The sequence below is a fragment of the Nannobrachium achirus genome, assembly GCF_963921795.1.
Source record: "Nannobrachium achirus genome assembly, chromosome: 4".
NCBI lineage: Eukaryota > Metazoa > Chordata > Actinopteri > Myctophiformes > Myctophidae > Nannobrachium > Nannobrachium achirus.
In genome coordinates, this window is record NC_137813.1 from 58,978,484 (window position 1) to 58,992,074 (window position 13,591).

The following is a 13,591-nucleotide window of genomic DNA, read 5'->3' on the forward strand; positions in this document are numbered from 1 at the left end:
TATTTCATTTTTGGGGAAAATGAGAAAAAAGTTATACAACTAGAAAATATTGTTCCTTCGAAACAATTGTGGGCTCGCTTCAAGCCAGAAAACAATGTCTATAAAAGTACAAAATGTCAAGATCGCAGGCAGTGCTCTCTTTGACGTTACTGAAATTAGCTGCATGCATGATTTGAGGCATTTTGTTCCAAAAATGTGTTATGCAAAAGTTGACCCGCTGGTGGCGCTATAACAGGCCAATGTGAGAAGGGAGGCATCTGTTCCTTGACCTAGTGGGAATGTGCTTGCAAGATTTCACGCATATCGCAGGCTGTATTCATGAATTAATTAAAAAATAAAGTGTGCGTGCGTGCGTGCGTGAATGAATGAATAAATAATAAAGTGTGCGTGCGTGCACGTGCGTTCGTTCGTTCGCTCGTTCGTTTGCACTTTATTTATTTATTCATTCATTCATTGAATGAATGCGTTCGTGGAACGAATGCTCACTACGGTCGTCTGTATTTTTTAAGCCCTGGGAAACCTACCTTAACGCCCTCATTAGCATAATGTATGCGAGCATAATGTATGCAAACCACGCCCACACGCATTTCCAAACCATGCCCGCCCCTAATTTGCATATGTCGACTAAGCTCCTCCCCTTCATTTACATACGGTCGTCTGTATTTTTTAAGCCCTGGGAAACCTACCTTAACGCCCTCATTAGCATAATGTATGCGAGCATAATCTATGCAAACCACGCCCACACGCATTTCCAAACCATGCCCCGCCCCCAATTTGCATACGTCGACTAAGCTCCTCCCCTTCATTTACATACGGTCGTCTGCATTTTTTACGCGCTGGGAAACGCCACTTAACAGCCTCATTAGCATAATTTATGCGAACCACGCCCACACGCATTTCCAAACCATGCCCCGCCCCCAATTTGCATATGTCGACTAAGCTCCTCCCCTTCATTTACATACGGTCGTCTGCATTTTTTACGCGCTGGAAAACCCACCTTAACGCCCTCATTAGCATAATGTATGCGAGCATAATGTATGCAAACCACGCCCACACGCATTTCCAAACCATGCCCCGCCCCCAATTTGCATATGTCGACTAAGCTCCTCCCCTTCATTTACATACGGTCGTCTGCATTTTTTACGCGCTGGGAAACGCCACTTAACAGCCTCATTAGCATAATTTATGCGAACCACACCCACACACATTTCCAAACCATGCACCGCCCCCAATTTTCATACGTCGACTAAGCTCCTCCCCTTCATTTACATACGGTCGTCTGCATTTTTTACGCGCTGGAAAACCCACCTTAACGCCCTCATTAACATAATGTATGCGAGCATAATGTATGCAAACCACGCCCACACGCATTTCCAAACCATGCCCCGCCCCCAATTTGCATATGTCGACTAAGCTCCTCCCCTTCATTTACATACGGTCGTCTGCATTTTTTACGCGCTGGGAAACGCCACTTAACAGCCTCATTAGCATAATTTATGCAAACCACACCCACACACATTTCCAAACCATGCACCGCCCCCAATTTTCATACGTCGACTAAGCTCCTCCCCTTCATTTACATACGGTCGTCTGCATTTTTTACGCGCTGGAAAACCCACCTTAACGCCCTCATTAGCATAATGTATGCGAGCATAATGTATGCAAACCACGCCCACACGCATTTCCAAACCATGCCCCGCCCCCAATTTGCATACGTCGACTAAGCTCCTCCCCTTCATTTACATACGGTCGTCTGCATTTTTTACGCGCTGGGAAACGCCACTTAACAGCCTCATTAGCATAATTTATGCGAACCACACCCACACACATTTCCAAACCATGCACCGCCCCCAATTTTCATACGTCGACTAAGCTCCTCCCCTTCATTTACATACGGTCGTCTGCATTTTTTACGCGCTGGAAAACCCACCTTAACGCCCTCATTAGCATAATGTATGCGAGCATAATGTATGCGAACCACGCCCACACGCATTTCCAAACCATGCCCCGCCCCCAATTTGCATATGTCGACTAAGCTCCTCCCCTTCATTTACATACGGTCGTCTGCATTTTTTACGCGCTGGAAAACCCACCTTAACGCCCTCATTAGCATTGTCATGCGGCCTCATTTACAGGAAGGAAGGAAGGAAGGAAGGAAGGAAGGAAGGAAGGAAGGAAGGAAAGAAAGAAAGAAAGAAAGAAAGAAAGAATTTGCCTAAATGTGTGGGGTTCTTAACGAGGAGGCAGTAATTACGCACGCATGCATGCATGCATGCATGCACACACACTTTCTTTTTTTATTTATTTATTTATTTATTTATTCATGTGTTCGTTCATCCATTATTTATGTATTTATTTATTTATTTATTTAAATAAATACTCTGTTGCTAGTATCCACAACTTTCCAACATCCCATAATGCATTGCGCAGAAGTTGGATGGAGCTTCCGTGAGCTTGTATGTGTTATTTAATACCAGTAACACGAGAAGCCAGACAGCGAGTTTGGAGACGGTAGCACGCTGCAAAGCGGAGTTATGGCTCTTTAAAGCCCAGCCGATCGATAGGCAGACGCCTGGGGGGGGGCGGAGTCCAGGGGCGGAAATAAATAAATAATTAATTACATAAATAATCAGTCTCGGAAACAGTCGGGAAATAAATAAATAAATAATCAGTCTCGGAAACATAGTCGGGAAGTAAATAAATAAATAGATAAATAAATAATTAAACCAGTAAGACTCCCTAATATATACTGACTGCGTAGCGATTTGCGTGATTTTAGGGCAAAATCTGTATGAGTAGTGTCCAAAAATGGGTTTTAAAAAATCGGCCTGAAGGTGGCGCTAAATGGGACAGATCCATGTTGATGACATGAGTGTAGAGCAAGTGTGTACCGATTTGTGTGATTTTAGGCCAAGATTTGTAGGAGCAGTGTCCAGAAAGAGTTTCGGCCTCATGGTGGCGCTAGAAGAGGAGGGCCATGTGAGAATCGATGGGTGGAGGGCAAGGACTGTCATAAAGTCTTCAATCAATCACTCGATAAAGGGATCAATACTGCATTAGATAAATAACCCACATTTACCCAAAACAGCTGATCCACAAGCCCACATGCAGCCTTGTAGATCGGCTGTTTTTATTGTTTTCGTTTTTAAATTGTTTCCCCCTTTTTTCCCCCTGACTTAGTCTTTTCTAGGATCACCTTTTAGTTGAGCTTGTACCAGTGAACTGTACTGTCAATGACACTGTATACCTATGACAGTCCTATATCAATAATTAGTTCATTCGTGAATGACTTCCCTGTGGAAATAAGCCAAAAACATTACTAGGATCTCCTTTTAGTTGAGCTTGTACCAAATCATGTTTATTACGTATCTATCTATCTATCTATCTTCCTAAGTCACATGCATTCACATTGCACTGAACGAACGCACGCACGCTGCGCAGGTCAGCTCAGCAGCTGGCTTTTTTTTTTGTTTTTGTTTTTTGGAAAGCTCCAGCCAGAGTCAGGCGCCGAGGTGGGGGGACGGCACCAAGCCGGACTTGCGAGCCCAGGCAGCGGCCAAAGGCCGCTGCCCCCCCCCAACCCCCTGGAAGTGCGGTAGACTGCATGCCTCTAGAACCTATCAGTAGGTCCCCATCCATAGACGGCGCTGTAGCCAAGGAATTCTCCCCCAGTCACTCACCTGACACACCAGGAAGTGCGAGTGCACCAGTCTGTGTTGGAGAAGCACCATGCATGTTGCACTGCTGCTGCTGCCTCGTGGTAGAAAGGAATCACTCATCTATATACAGTATGTGTGTTCACTAAACTGCTCCACGTTGTCACAGTAATCATTGCTATAGAGTGTTTGTTCAGTAACAGTGTTAAACGGCTCTATATTGTGACAGGAATCGTTCCCACCGAGTCTTTGTTCACTAACAGTGTTACAGTGTGATATGAAAGAATCCACATGAGGGCAGTGTTTCCATTCTCAACTCACTGAGTTGAACAGAGGGCGGAACCCAATGCAATAACAAGTCCTATTATTTAGAAAGGAGTCACGTCAATGTCAGCATTTTTTTTCCCTCTCTTTTTGCCAACATTTTTTAAATCATTTTTTTAAATCATTTCACAATGTAAAAACAAAAATCCTTTTGAGAAAAATGTAATGACCTATACACAGTATCTATAGGCTGTGTCTGTGTATATTCTGAGTGTATTATGTATTTTCAAAGCGAACGTTTGTAACTCAAATTTTGCTTCTGGGTGGTCCCTGGAACTAGATATTTTGAAATGGGGGTCCGTGGCCAAATAAATATCATTTTGGGGGTCCTTCACATGAAATGGTTTGAGCACCACTGACATAGTAGTCTCTCAAGAACAGACTAACTGAGCTCCAGTTAAGTGAAAAGGACCTTTTCTTTGACGATGGCTGGCCAGATTGCTGACATAGAAACATAGGGTTTTTCAAAAAATCTTAGAATGATACAAAAGACACTTATAGAATCGGGTCAAAAAATTCTAATTTTCACGATTTTTCAAAAATAGCAGATCTACAAGCTCACAACGTGTCGCGACGCGATGTAAATCGGCTATTTTTTGGCAAAGACATTTGATAGAGTGAAAAAAAGATGTATCAAGTACATATATTATAAGTACCTTTTACCAATTATAGAGGGTTCAAGTGGTACCGGATATACAGCTCGGCTAATAAAAGGTGAATTGATCCCAGTGCATGACAGAGGAAGATAAATGTAATCGCCACGATACGATTATCGTGAGTGTTTTTGATCACGATAAACGGTGATATCGCGTAACGTACCATCCCTATTACCAAGTATGCTTCTGTGTACTTAAAAGTACTTCAAACTTATGCCACATCCCACTTATGACATTATATAATTGGACCAAAGGCATTGACATGACTATCACTCTTAATCCAGGGATGCCACAGTCCAAGGGTGCCTCAGAATAATCTGATAACATTTGGAATTCATCAGTATCACTTCACTATGCTTAGTAAAACAGACCTGATTTGCACTGTACTTGATGAGTTATTTTTCCATCTGCGGTCAACACTCTTCATCAAAAATGGCAGATCTACAAGCTCACGATGCCTTGTGAGCTTGTAGACCTACTATTCTTTGGTGAACCTTCCCACCCAGAATAGTGATGCTGGGGTTCAAGTGGTTAAACGTCAAGTCTAAAGTTATTTTCAGTCAGTTTTGAATGGAAACGGATATTTCTCCAATTAAGATTCTAAAAAAAGGGGTTGCCCCGAGTCAAAAAAAAAAGTTTGAAAACCCCTGTTTTAATCAGGATGCAATAGAGTAGAACAGTGGTTCTCAAAATGGATTCCAGGGACTCTGTGGGTTCCTTTTTTAAGGGGGGTCTAAATTGACCCATGCAAGTCTTTAACTCTGACGGTGTACAAATGGAACCAAATGAACCCATTAGGGTTCATAACGGGTTCATTTGGTTCCATTTGTACACTGTCAGAGTTAAAGGGGAGACCTTGAAATTTGAATGTTTGAGAAACACCAGAGTATGCGTTGAATGCACTGTGACGCTCCCTCTCTGCTCTCAGGTCAGGAGCTGTGGGTCAAGCGGCTGAAGTGGGCGGGGCTACCAGCCTTTAGCAAGCTGAGATGGACGGCTCTGGATGACCCCGCCTCCCCGGGCCTGACCGGAGCCTTCTGCAAGACCTACCACAACTTCTCCTTCTACTGGATCCTCAAAGCAGGACACATGGTAAACCATAGATTCTGTACTAGCCCATTTAGGCCCTGAACACATTATGACGCAATATTTTATGCTTTAAATATAAACAAATAGCAGATTTTTTTTTTTTTGGCTTTTTTATGCCTTTATTGATAGGACAGTAGACTGACAGGAAATGGGGAGAGAGATGGGGAATGACATGTGGCAAAGGTCGTCCGGATCGGGAATCGAACCGGCGACGCCAGCAGGCATCATAGCCTAGTATGTGGTATGCGCCTTGACCAACAGGCCAGCGGGCGCCCGACAAATAGCAGATCTACAAGCTCACAGCGCGCTGCGAGCTTGTAGATCTGCTATTTTTTGAAAAATCGTGAAAATTTGAATTTTGACCCGATTCTATAAGTGTCTTTTGTAAAAGATTTTTGGAAAAAACCTATGTTTCTATGTCAGCAATCTGGCCAGCCATCGTCAAAGAAAAGGTCCTTTTCACTTAACTGGAGCTCAGTTAGTCTGTTCTTGAGAGACTACTATGTCAGTGGTGCTCAAACCTTTTCACGTGAAGGACCCCCAAAATGATATTTATTTGGCCACGGACCCCCATTTCAAAATATCTAGTTCCAGGGACCACCCAGAAGCAAAATTTGAGTTTCAAACGTTCGCTTTGAAAATATATATATTCAAAGATTTGCACACATTTTCACGTCTTTTTCAAAAATAGCAGATCTACAAGCTCGCAGCGCGCTGTGAGCTTGTATATCTGCTATTTTTCACTGGTTAAAGCATTCAATAATTCTAGGCCTAAATGGGCTAGTAAGACGCCTCAGGGCAACATGCCAACAAGCCAAGAATTGGCGCGACCTCCTATTACCCCTGTATTTCCCCTAACAGATAACTTGAACATCATTTTTCAAAGGGCCCTGTGTGCCAATGGTCTTTAGATCAAAAAGATTTTGAAAAGATGTCAAAATGACCTGAGATCAGAGATGCTTTTCTGGCTCCCTCGTGTGGCTGCTTGAGAAAATGTGTGTTCACTAGCTGGTGGACACTTTTTTTGATTCATTCAGCTCTATCTCTGGAACCATTTGTCCGATTGACAAAATTATTTTTGAATGAGGCCCCATTCAACAGTAAAGAAAAACATACAAAATCTTGGCACATGGACCTTGGAGCCATTTTTGCTTCTGGCACGGATAGAGTTAATATAGAAAAAAGAAACCTTCACATTTTGTTCATGTTGAAAAAATGGCACACTAGATGTGTTTACTGCACCAATCATCCAGATTTGGTTAACGTTTTTGCTGATTTGCTTTTGCCAGATTCCGTCAGACCAGGGACCCATGGCTTTACAGATGCTGAGGATGGTGACCCAGCGGGTCTGAGTATCTCACGTCCCCCGGATGGCAGCTGGAATGCCTTGACAATCACAAATGGACACGTTATCAGCACTCCGATCAACCAAATTGTCACGTTTAATCGCATCTTTTTAAATCGTTGCTGTTTGAACAATAAAGTCATTTCTTTTTTGTAAATGCTGCTGGCCTTTTTTGTTTGAGATAAAATGCATATTCGTGCTCATTGTAAAAGAAGTTGACAGGGAATTTTGTCAGGAAATGATGACTGTTTTAATTAAATTAAGTCAATATGGAGCAATATAGTAAGCCTTCATCAATGTCTTCTTTATGGCAGGGGTCCCCCGATGATTAGCTTAATGTGCAATATTGTTTTCTCACTCGACGGTAAACAAACATACAGTATAGGTGTATACTATACAGGGTATCTGCACATTTCTAAAGATCCAATTTGATTTGACTTTTTAATGCCAAATTATCAAATATGTAAATATTAGGCAAATATTGTGAAAATACAAGCTCACAAAGCCTGAGCTTATTTGCCTGTTTTCACTATATCAGTGGAACAAAGTCTGGGGTTCTTCCCAGTTCAAATATGATTCCATTATGGAACCTCACATTCTGTTCTGGTTACAAGTTGTACTGTACAAGTCTGGCTGTTGGTTGTGAGCAGTCTTTCAGTCCATTGTTGTAACATGTGAGCAACAGAGAACACTGCAGGACTTTAAAGCCATGCTATGTGGTGCCATTGAACAGCCAGAGTCTGCAGACTGGGCTTCTTTTCTTTCTCTCTGAGACAACTCATACAGCGCTTCCTCAGGCTGGTACAAACCCTGATTCCGTTGGTAAGATTGCAACACTCTTCTAGAAAGGGAGGAAGGTGTCCTTCAACTGAATGGCTCCCTGTCGGGCCCAGGCCCACATGGATGGATTATAGACCAGGCTAAAGAGGCCCTTCACCCTTCATCTCCTGGCAGAGATAACAGTTTGATTGGTGGGGACCCCGTACCCTGACACTTACATTTTGTGAAACATGGTTCACAACGCCTCGCAACGCTATTTTCACAATTTCTGCCCTCTATGCACTTACATTTTATGTTGGTTTGTTTACTGTTGAGTGAGAAAACAATGTTGCACATTAAGTTAATCATCTGGGGACCCCCCAAAATAATTTCATGTACAGTAAGCGGTGACCACATAAACTGGTTGAACCAACAGGGGCCCCCAAATAGCACCTTTTTTAAATGATTACAAAGTTATGTAAAATGGGATACTAATTAAGAATATTCATAGGTTGCATTTGTAGTCCTACAGCGGCCGTGTTGAGGACCAACACAAGTGTGCTGATTGGTGTAGATTAGAACATTAACCAATCAGACAACTGAAACACCTGTGCTGGTCCTCAACATGGACTGCGTAGGACTCCAAATGCAACCCATGAATACAGAGAACCTCAAATACAAATACACCGGAAAATATGAATACATATTGCATAGTGAATCAGAAACACATTATTGTTAATGTATTTCTGTCTCATGAAGATTTTCCCCAAGCAGACAAACTGAGACCCGAGTCCCTCATGATGACGACGTCTCCACCCTCTGCTCCTGGGTGTAGCTGAGGCTGCGTCTGCCCCAGTGGCTCTCTGGGACCAGGAAGCCCTCCCGCGTCACCGGCTCCACCAGCAGCTCCACCAGGCCCGGGGGCTCGGCCAGCGGCAGCTCCGTCACCCGGAACAGGGTGGAGTAGGAGCGGCCCACCAGCTCGGGCCGCCCCGGGGGCACCCGGGGGTCCGGCCCCCGCAGGCGTCGCCAGTACACCCTGAAGTGACGCGCCAGCCGCGCCGGGTAGCTCCAGCGCAGCGTGGCGTTGAGGACCAGGCTGCTGGCGTCGCTGCTGCTGCCGACGCTCCGCAGCCACACCACGTCGTAGATGCACACGCCCTGGACCGACTGGAGGGGAGCCGACAGGCTGGCCTCGTCCAGGACCTGACGGGGAGGGCAAAGAGACAGTAGATCAAAGCCCTGAATAGGGAATGAAGTGTTAAATGTTATTAAATTACAGTAAAATAACTACAAATGCAACATTTAACATGGTCACTTTAACAAGGTATTATATTATATTCTCCACACTTGTATTCTCCCCAGCTTGACAAAATGGTATATTACCAGGTTCCGCAGGTCAGCTGCACAGGTGCAATGCATTATTGTTAATTGTGGCACGTTTACTAACATGCTAAGTTTAGCTGCACTTGAAAAACCATTCCAGCCCAAGAAACCATAGAAACCTGTGTAAAAAACTGACAAAAGTCTTCGTCTTTTTTTTTTTTCAGACATCTGCGAGGCGTTGTGAGCATGTAGATCTGCTATTTTCACAATATAACCGTGTTATCCAAAATGTAATGCCTATTTTCCATGAGGACTCCCATCTTTGCCATACCCTAGCTTTTGCTGAACTGACGCCACTGCAGTTTCCTGCACCCTTCCAGCATGTGCTACAGTAAATGGTAAATGGTGCATTTATATTGCGCCTTTATCCAAGGCGCTTTACGTAGATTGTGCATTGCATTCACCCATTCACACACCGATGGCAGGGGAAACCTAGCCTAGCTGAGCTAGACATCCCAGCCATGTTAAAACAAGGAGGGGATAGATACTGCAGTTAGTTAGCTAGATGCATTAGTATCTAGGCTGGCCCCAGGCTAGGGGAAACCATGCAAGGCACCAACCTGCTCACCGGGAGCAACTACGGGTTCAAAGTCTTGCTCAAGGACTCTTCGACACTTAACTCTGGGGGAGCCCGGGATCGAACTGGGAACCCTTCAGGAACCCCCCGTGTTCTAATGACGGGTTCTCTACCCCTGAGTAGTTTAATTGACTACATACAAATGGCCCATCCATTGTCACACTGTATTTCAAGACAAAGGTCGGGGAATGTATATCACCTGCCCCCCATATGCATATTGGTATTCAGGTGGAAAGTGCAGTCGTCCTGCATAGAGAATCATCCTCTGTGAACCACCATAATGTATAATACATAACCTGTACATATACAGTATAAACTGTCTTTCCTGGTATTATTAGCTGTGTATATTCTATAAATGGGACTGATCGCTACTGGGAGGTGAGTTGGGACTTGATCGCCCTGGCTGGGTCACCTGAGTGAGGGGTATGTTGTTCTATATTAAATACCAAATTACTTGTGAAAAGGTATTAAACATTGTTTTCAATAGACAAAGTAATTGCATAGCAAACAATACAACAGAGGATAATAGGCTACATTTAATTTTCAGTTGATCCAAAAGAAAAACCTTGTCAACCATGATATGGACAATTCTGTTATTTGTGTCATGTCGATGAGGTTCAGTAACTTGTTGCCCTAAGCAACTGGGAATTGATCATTTGCCCTTAGTGTGGGGATTTAAGGGGAGCAAATGCAAATTTCGTGCAAATTTGTCTTAAACTGCAACACATTTTGCACAGATGTAGCCTAGGGCTTGCTCTAATGATTTAGCTAGGGCGCCCGAGCCGACGACCTTCGGGGCCGCCACAGCGGCCAAATCAAGTTGGCCTCCCATTGACTTTCTATACAGGAGGAAAATACCCAGAAAAAAAACTTTTTTCTGGGTATTTAAGTAGGATGTGAGGGGTCTAACTAGTGGTCTGTCATCATGTTGAATCCATTGCAAGCATTTGTTTTGCACAAAAAACATTCCTTGGGCTACAAATGGCCCCAGAGAACGATGGTTTAGTGATGAAAAGCGATGAGTCATCACTTTTCAGAGTTTTGTGGGTGTTTTCTGGAGCTGTGGTGCCCCCGAAGGTCGCCGACTCGGGCGCCCTACCTAAATCATTAGAGCATGCCCTGAGCTACATCTGTGCAAAATTTTGCACTTTTAGACTGATTAGCACGAGAGAAAAAAAACCCTAAGGCCTCCGACTAACACGAATGCTCACCCATACATGCATCGTTTTCTGAGGCCATTTCTAGCCCAAGGAATGTTTTTTGTGCAAAACAAATGCCTGCAATGGATTCAGCATCATGACAAACCCCAAGTTATACCCCTCAGATCCTACTTAAATACCCAGAAAAAAAAAGGTTTTCTGGGTATTTTCCTCCTGTATAGAAAGTCAATGGGAGGCCAACTTGATTTGGCCGCTGTGGCGACCCCGAAGGTCGTTGGCTCGGGCACCCTAGCTAAATCATTAGAGCAAGCTCTGGGCTACATCTGTGCAATTCTTTGCACTTTAAGACAAATTTGCACGAAATTTGCATTTGCTCCCCTTAAATCCCCACACTACCTTGGCTGTTGAGCTCCCTGTGGAAAACTGATAAACAGTGCCATCTTGTGGATAGAATTGAGAACGCATTACAATCACACTACTGGTTCAAATAATAGATAGTGTGGACTGGACTGTGGATGATTAGATCCTCTGCTGTGCATAACAGGAAATTGAATATGTTTTAATTTTTAACATGCATCTTGTGTTCTTTATATTGTCTTTATAACCTGAAGTTTATTCAAAGCCGCAGTATGTGTTTGTTTTTTCAGACGGCTGAACATAAAGTCCTGTAAAATTGCATATAGTTTCGAAGAGGCTGAAATTGAATTGGTACCACATAGTTGGAATGACCCAAATGCATAGTTCTATGCCACCTGAATGGCAGGGATGAGCCATCGGAGTGATTAGCCTCCATCCATTCGTATGGATCTCCTCTTTACATTATTCTAGCATTCATAAATGCTATTCACTTAGCATGGACACAGAAGTTGTCTAGACCAGGGACGTGCTGGCCATTGGGAAAAGCGGGACAACTCCCGAATGGCCGGTTCATTCCCGGCCAGTCCAGGCCGGCCATTAGGAAAAAAATAAAATGTCGGCCTTCGTTCCATTTTGGGGGCTGGGCGGCCAACAAAGTAAATCGTCTCTGTCGGGCAGAAACCTTGTATCTCCAAGTTTCACATTTTTTCGCAAAGCAAAGCCCTGCTTCATCATACAAGGCTGTCGCACAAAAGTAGTGAAAACAGCAGATCTACAAGCACACAACGCCTCGCACTGCTGTTTTCGCTAGTTTAAATCATTTTTAAAATGGTTTTGGACATACAAGGTTTCCACCCGACGAAATATAACTCATGTAATTGGCCCACTGGCTTGTCACTTCTGAATGGCAAATCTTTGAGTAGCAGCAGCAGCAGCGCTATAGAGAGAGATCTCTCTCTATAGCGCACAATGAGGGCCTCTACAACTCATTTTCCCGGGCTGAATCAGGGGCCCAGCATGTCCCTGGTCTAGACTAAACTCAAACATCATTTAGCATCAAAACAACCTTTTGATATTTTTCAATAAGCTTCTGAAGACAAAAACCTTTATCAAAAGCACATTTTGTATATAAAACAAATTGTGACTGTATATCCCTTGGGCACATTGGTTCCTGTGTGTTGTTTTGTTACAGTTATTTATAGTGGGAGATTAATGTGTTATGCCATACAATGTTATTGTTATATAATTCATTGTATGTGTTCAATGCCCTGAGGCAAAGGAATATCAATGTGGTGAAAGAAATGCAAAATGCCCCCCTTTCCATGCCATACCTGAAGGCAGCATTCAAGAGAATCGTCTTGTCCAAACTCTCCTGAACTTCAATGCACCATCTTATGTTGAAAGAATTTCCCTCCCTGTGTGGAAATACATGCTGTGTGCCACATCTACAGTATTCACTTGATTATGCTTAGTTTAGTGTGTTATCGAACACAGAAAATAGCCGACCTCCAAGCTCACAACGCGTCGCCCTGTGACGCGTTGTGAGCTTGGAGGTCTGCTATTTTCAATATTTTCACCATAAGGCCCTTTTAGAAATGTCAGCCCCTGCCTCTCTAACATTCTCTGCACGCCCCTGCCTGAAGGGAACAGTCAAAAGGAAAAGAAGAAGAATATTGTCACGTGACCTCACCATGAACTCTCCCACTCGGCAGCTGAAGGGCGTGTCATGAGGCTCGCCCTCCCGCTCTATGATCACACACACCTCCCTCAGTGCACAGCCGAGCAGCTCCAACTGGGAACACCTGCCCACAGCGCCACCCACAGGAGACACACAGATTAGCTTTCTCAGTATCCTCCACTGATTTCAGTCATTGAATTGGATTCCATATAGAGATGTTGCTCTCGGAAAGGTGGCAAAGGTTACGTAGCATTTTTGAGAAGCTCCATATCTGTAGATTATATTTTGGTGTGATAACCCTTCCAGAGACACAGATAAATTGGTGTTATCAGCTGCTAAAGTTGTTGTCCCGTTAACTTTACAATACAGGAAAAACAAAAATGCAATAAAGTAATCTTCTTTAAAGGGATACTTTCACCTAAAGGGGTTGAGGGGCAGATTACACAGTGACATGAGCTTCTCTGAAAACGGTCTGAAACAGTCTGAAGCTCATGTCACAGTGTAATATGCCCCTCGCCCCCCAACAACAGCTGACCAGTACAGTAAGTAGTCATACAGTCAGGCTATACAGACAATTAATTTGATTGGCTTATAATTGCGCATC

The 13,591-nt window shown here is 43.7% G+C and overlaps 1 protein-coding gene across 1 annotated transcript in view; it reads right to left on the reverse strand.

Moving 5' to 3' along the window:
- The window catches only part of LOC308283037 (cytosolic endo-beta-N-acetylglucosaminidase-like), a 48,211-nt gene that overhangs the window by 13,956 nt on the left and 20,664 nt on the right, over positions 1–13,591 (reverse strand). Inside the window, exons 13-15 of the mRNA XM_080723422.1 lie at positions 13,000–13,111; positions 8,646–9,035; positions 5,607–5,710 (exon numbers count right to left, since the gene is read on the reverse strand). Of these exons, the coding sequence (XP_080579548.1) occupies positions 5,607–5,710; positions 8,646–9,035; positions 13,000–13,111 (606 nt within the window). The remainder of the gene's footprint in view (positions 1–5,606; positions 5,711–8,645; positions 9,036–12,999; positions 13,112–13,591) is intronic.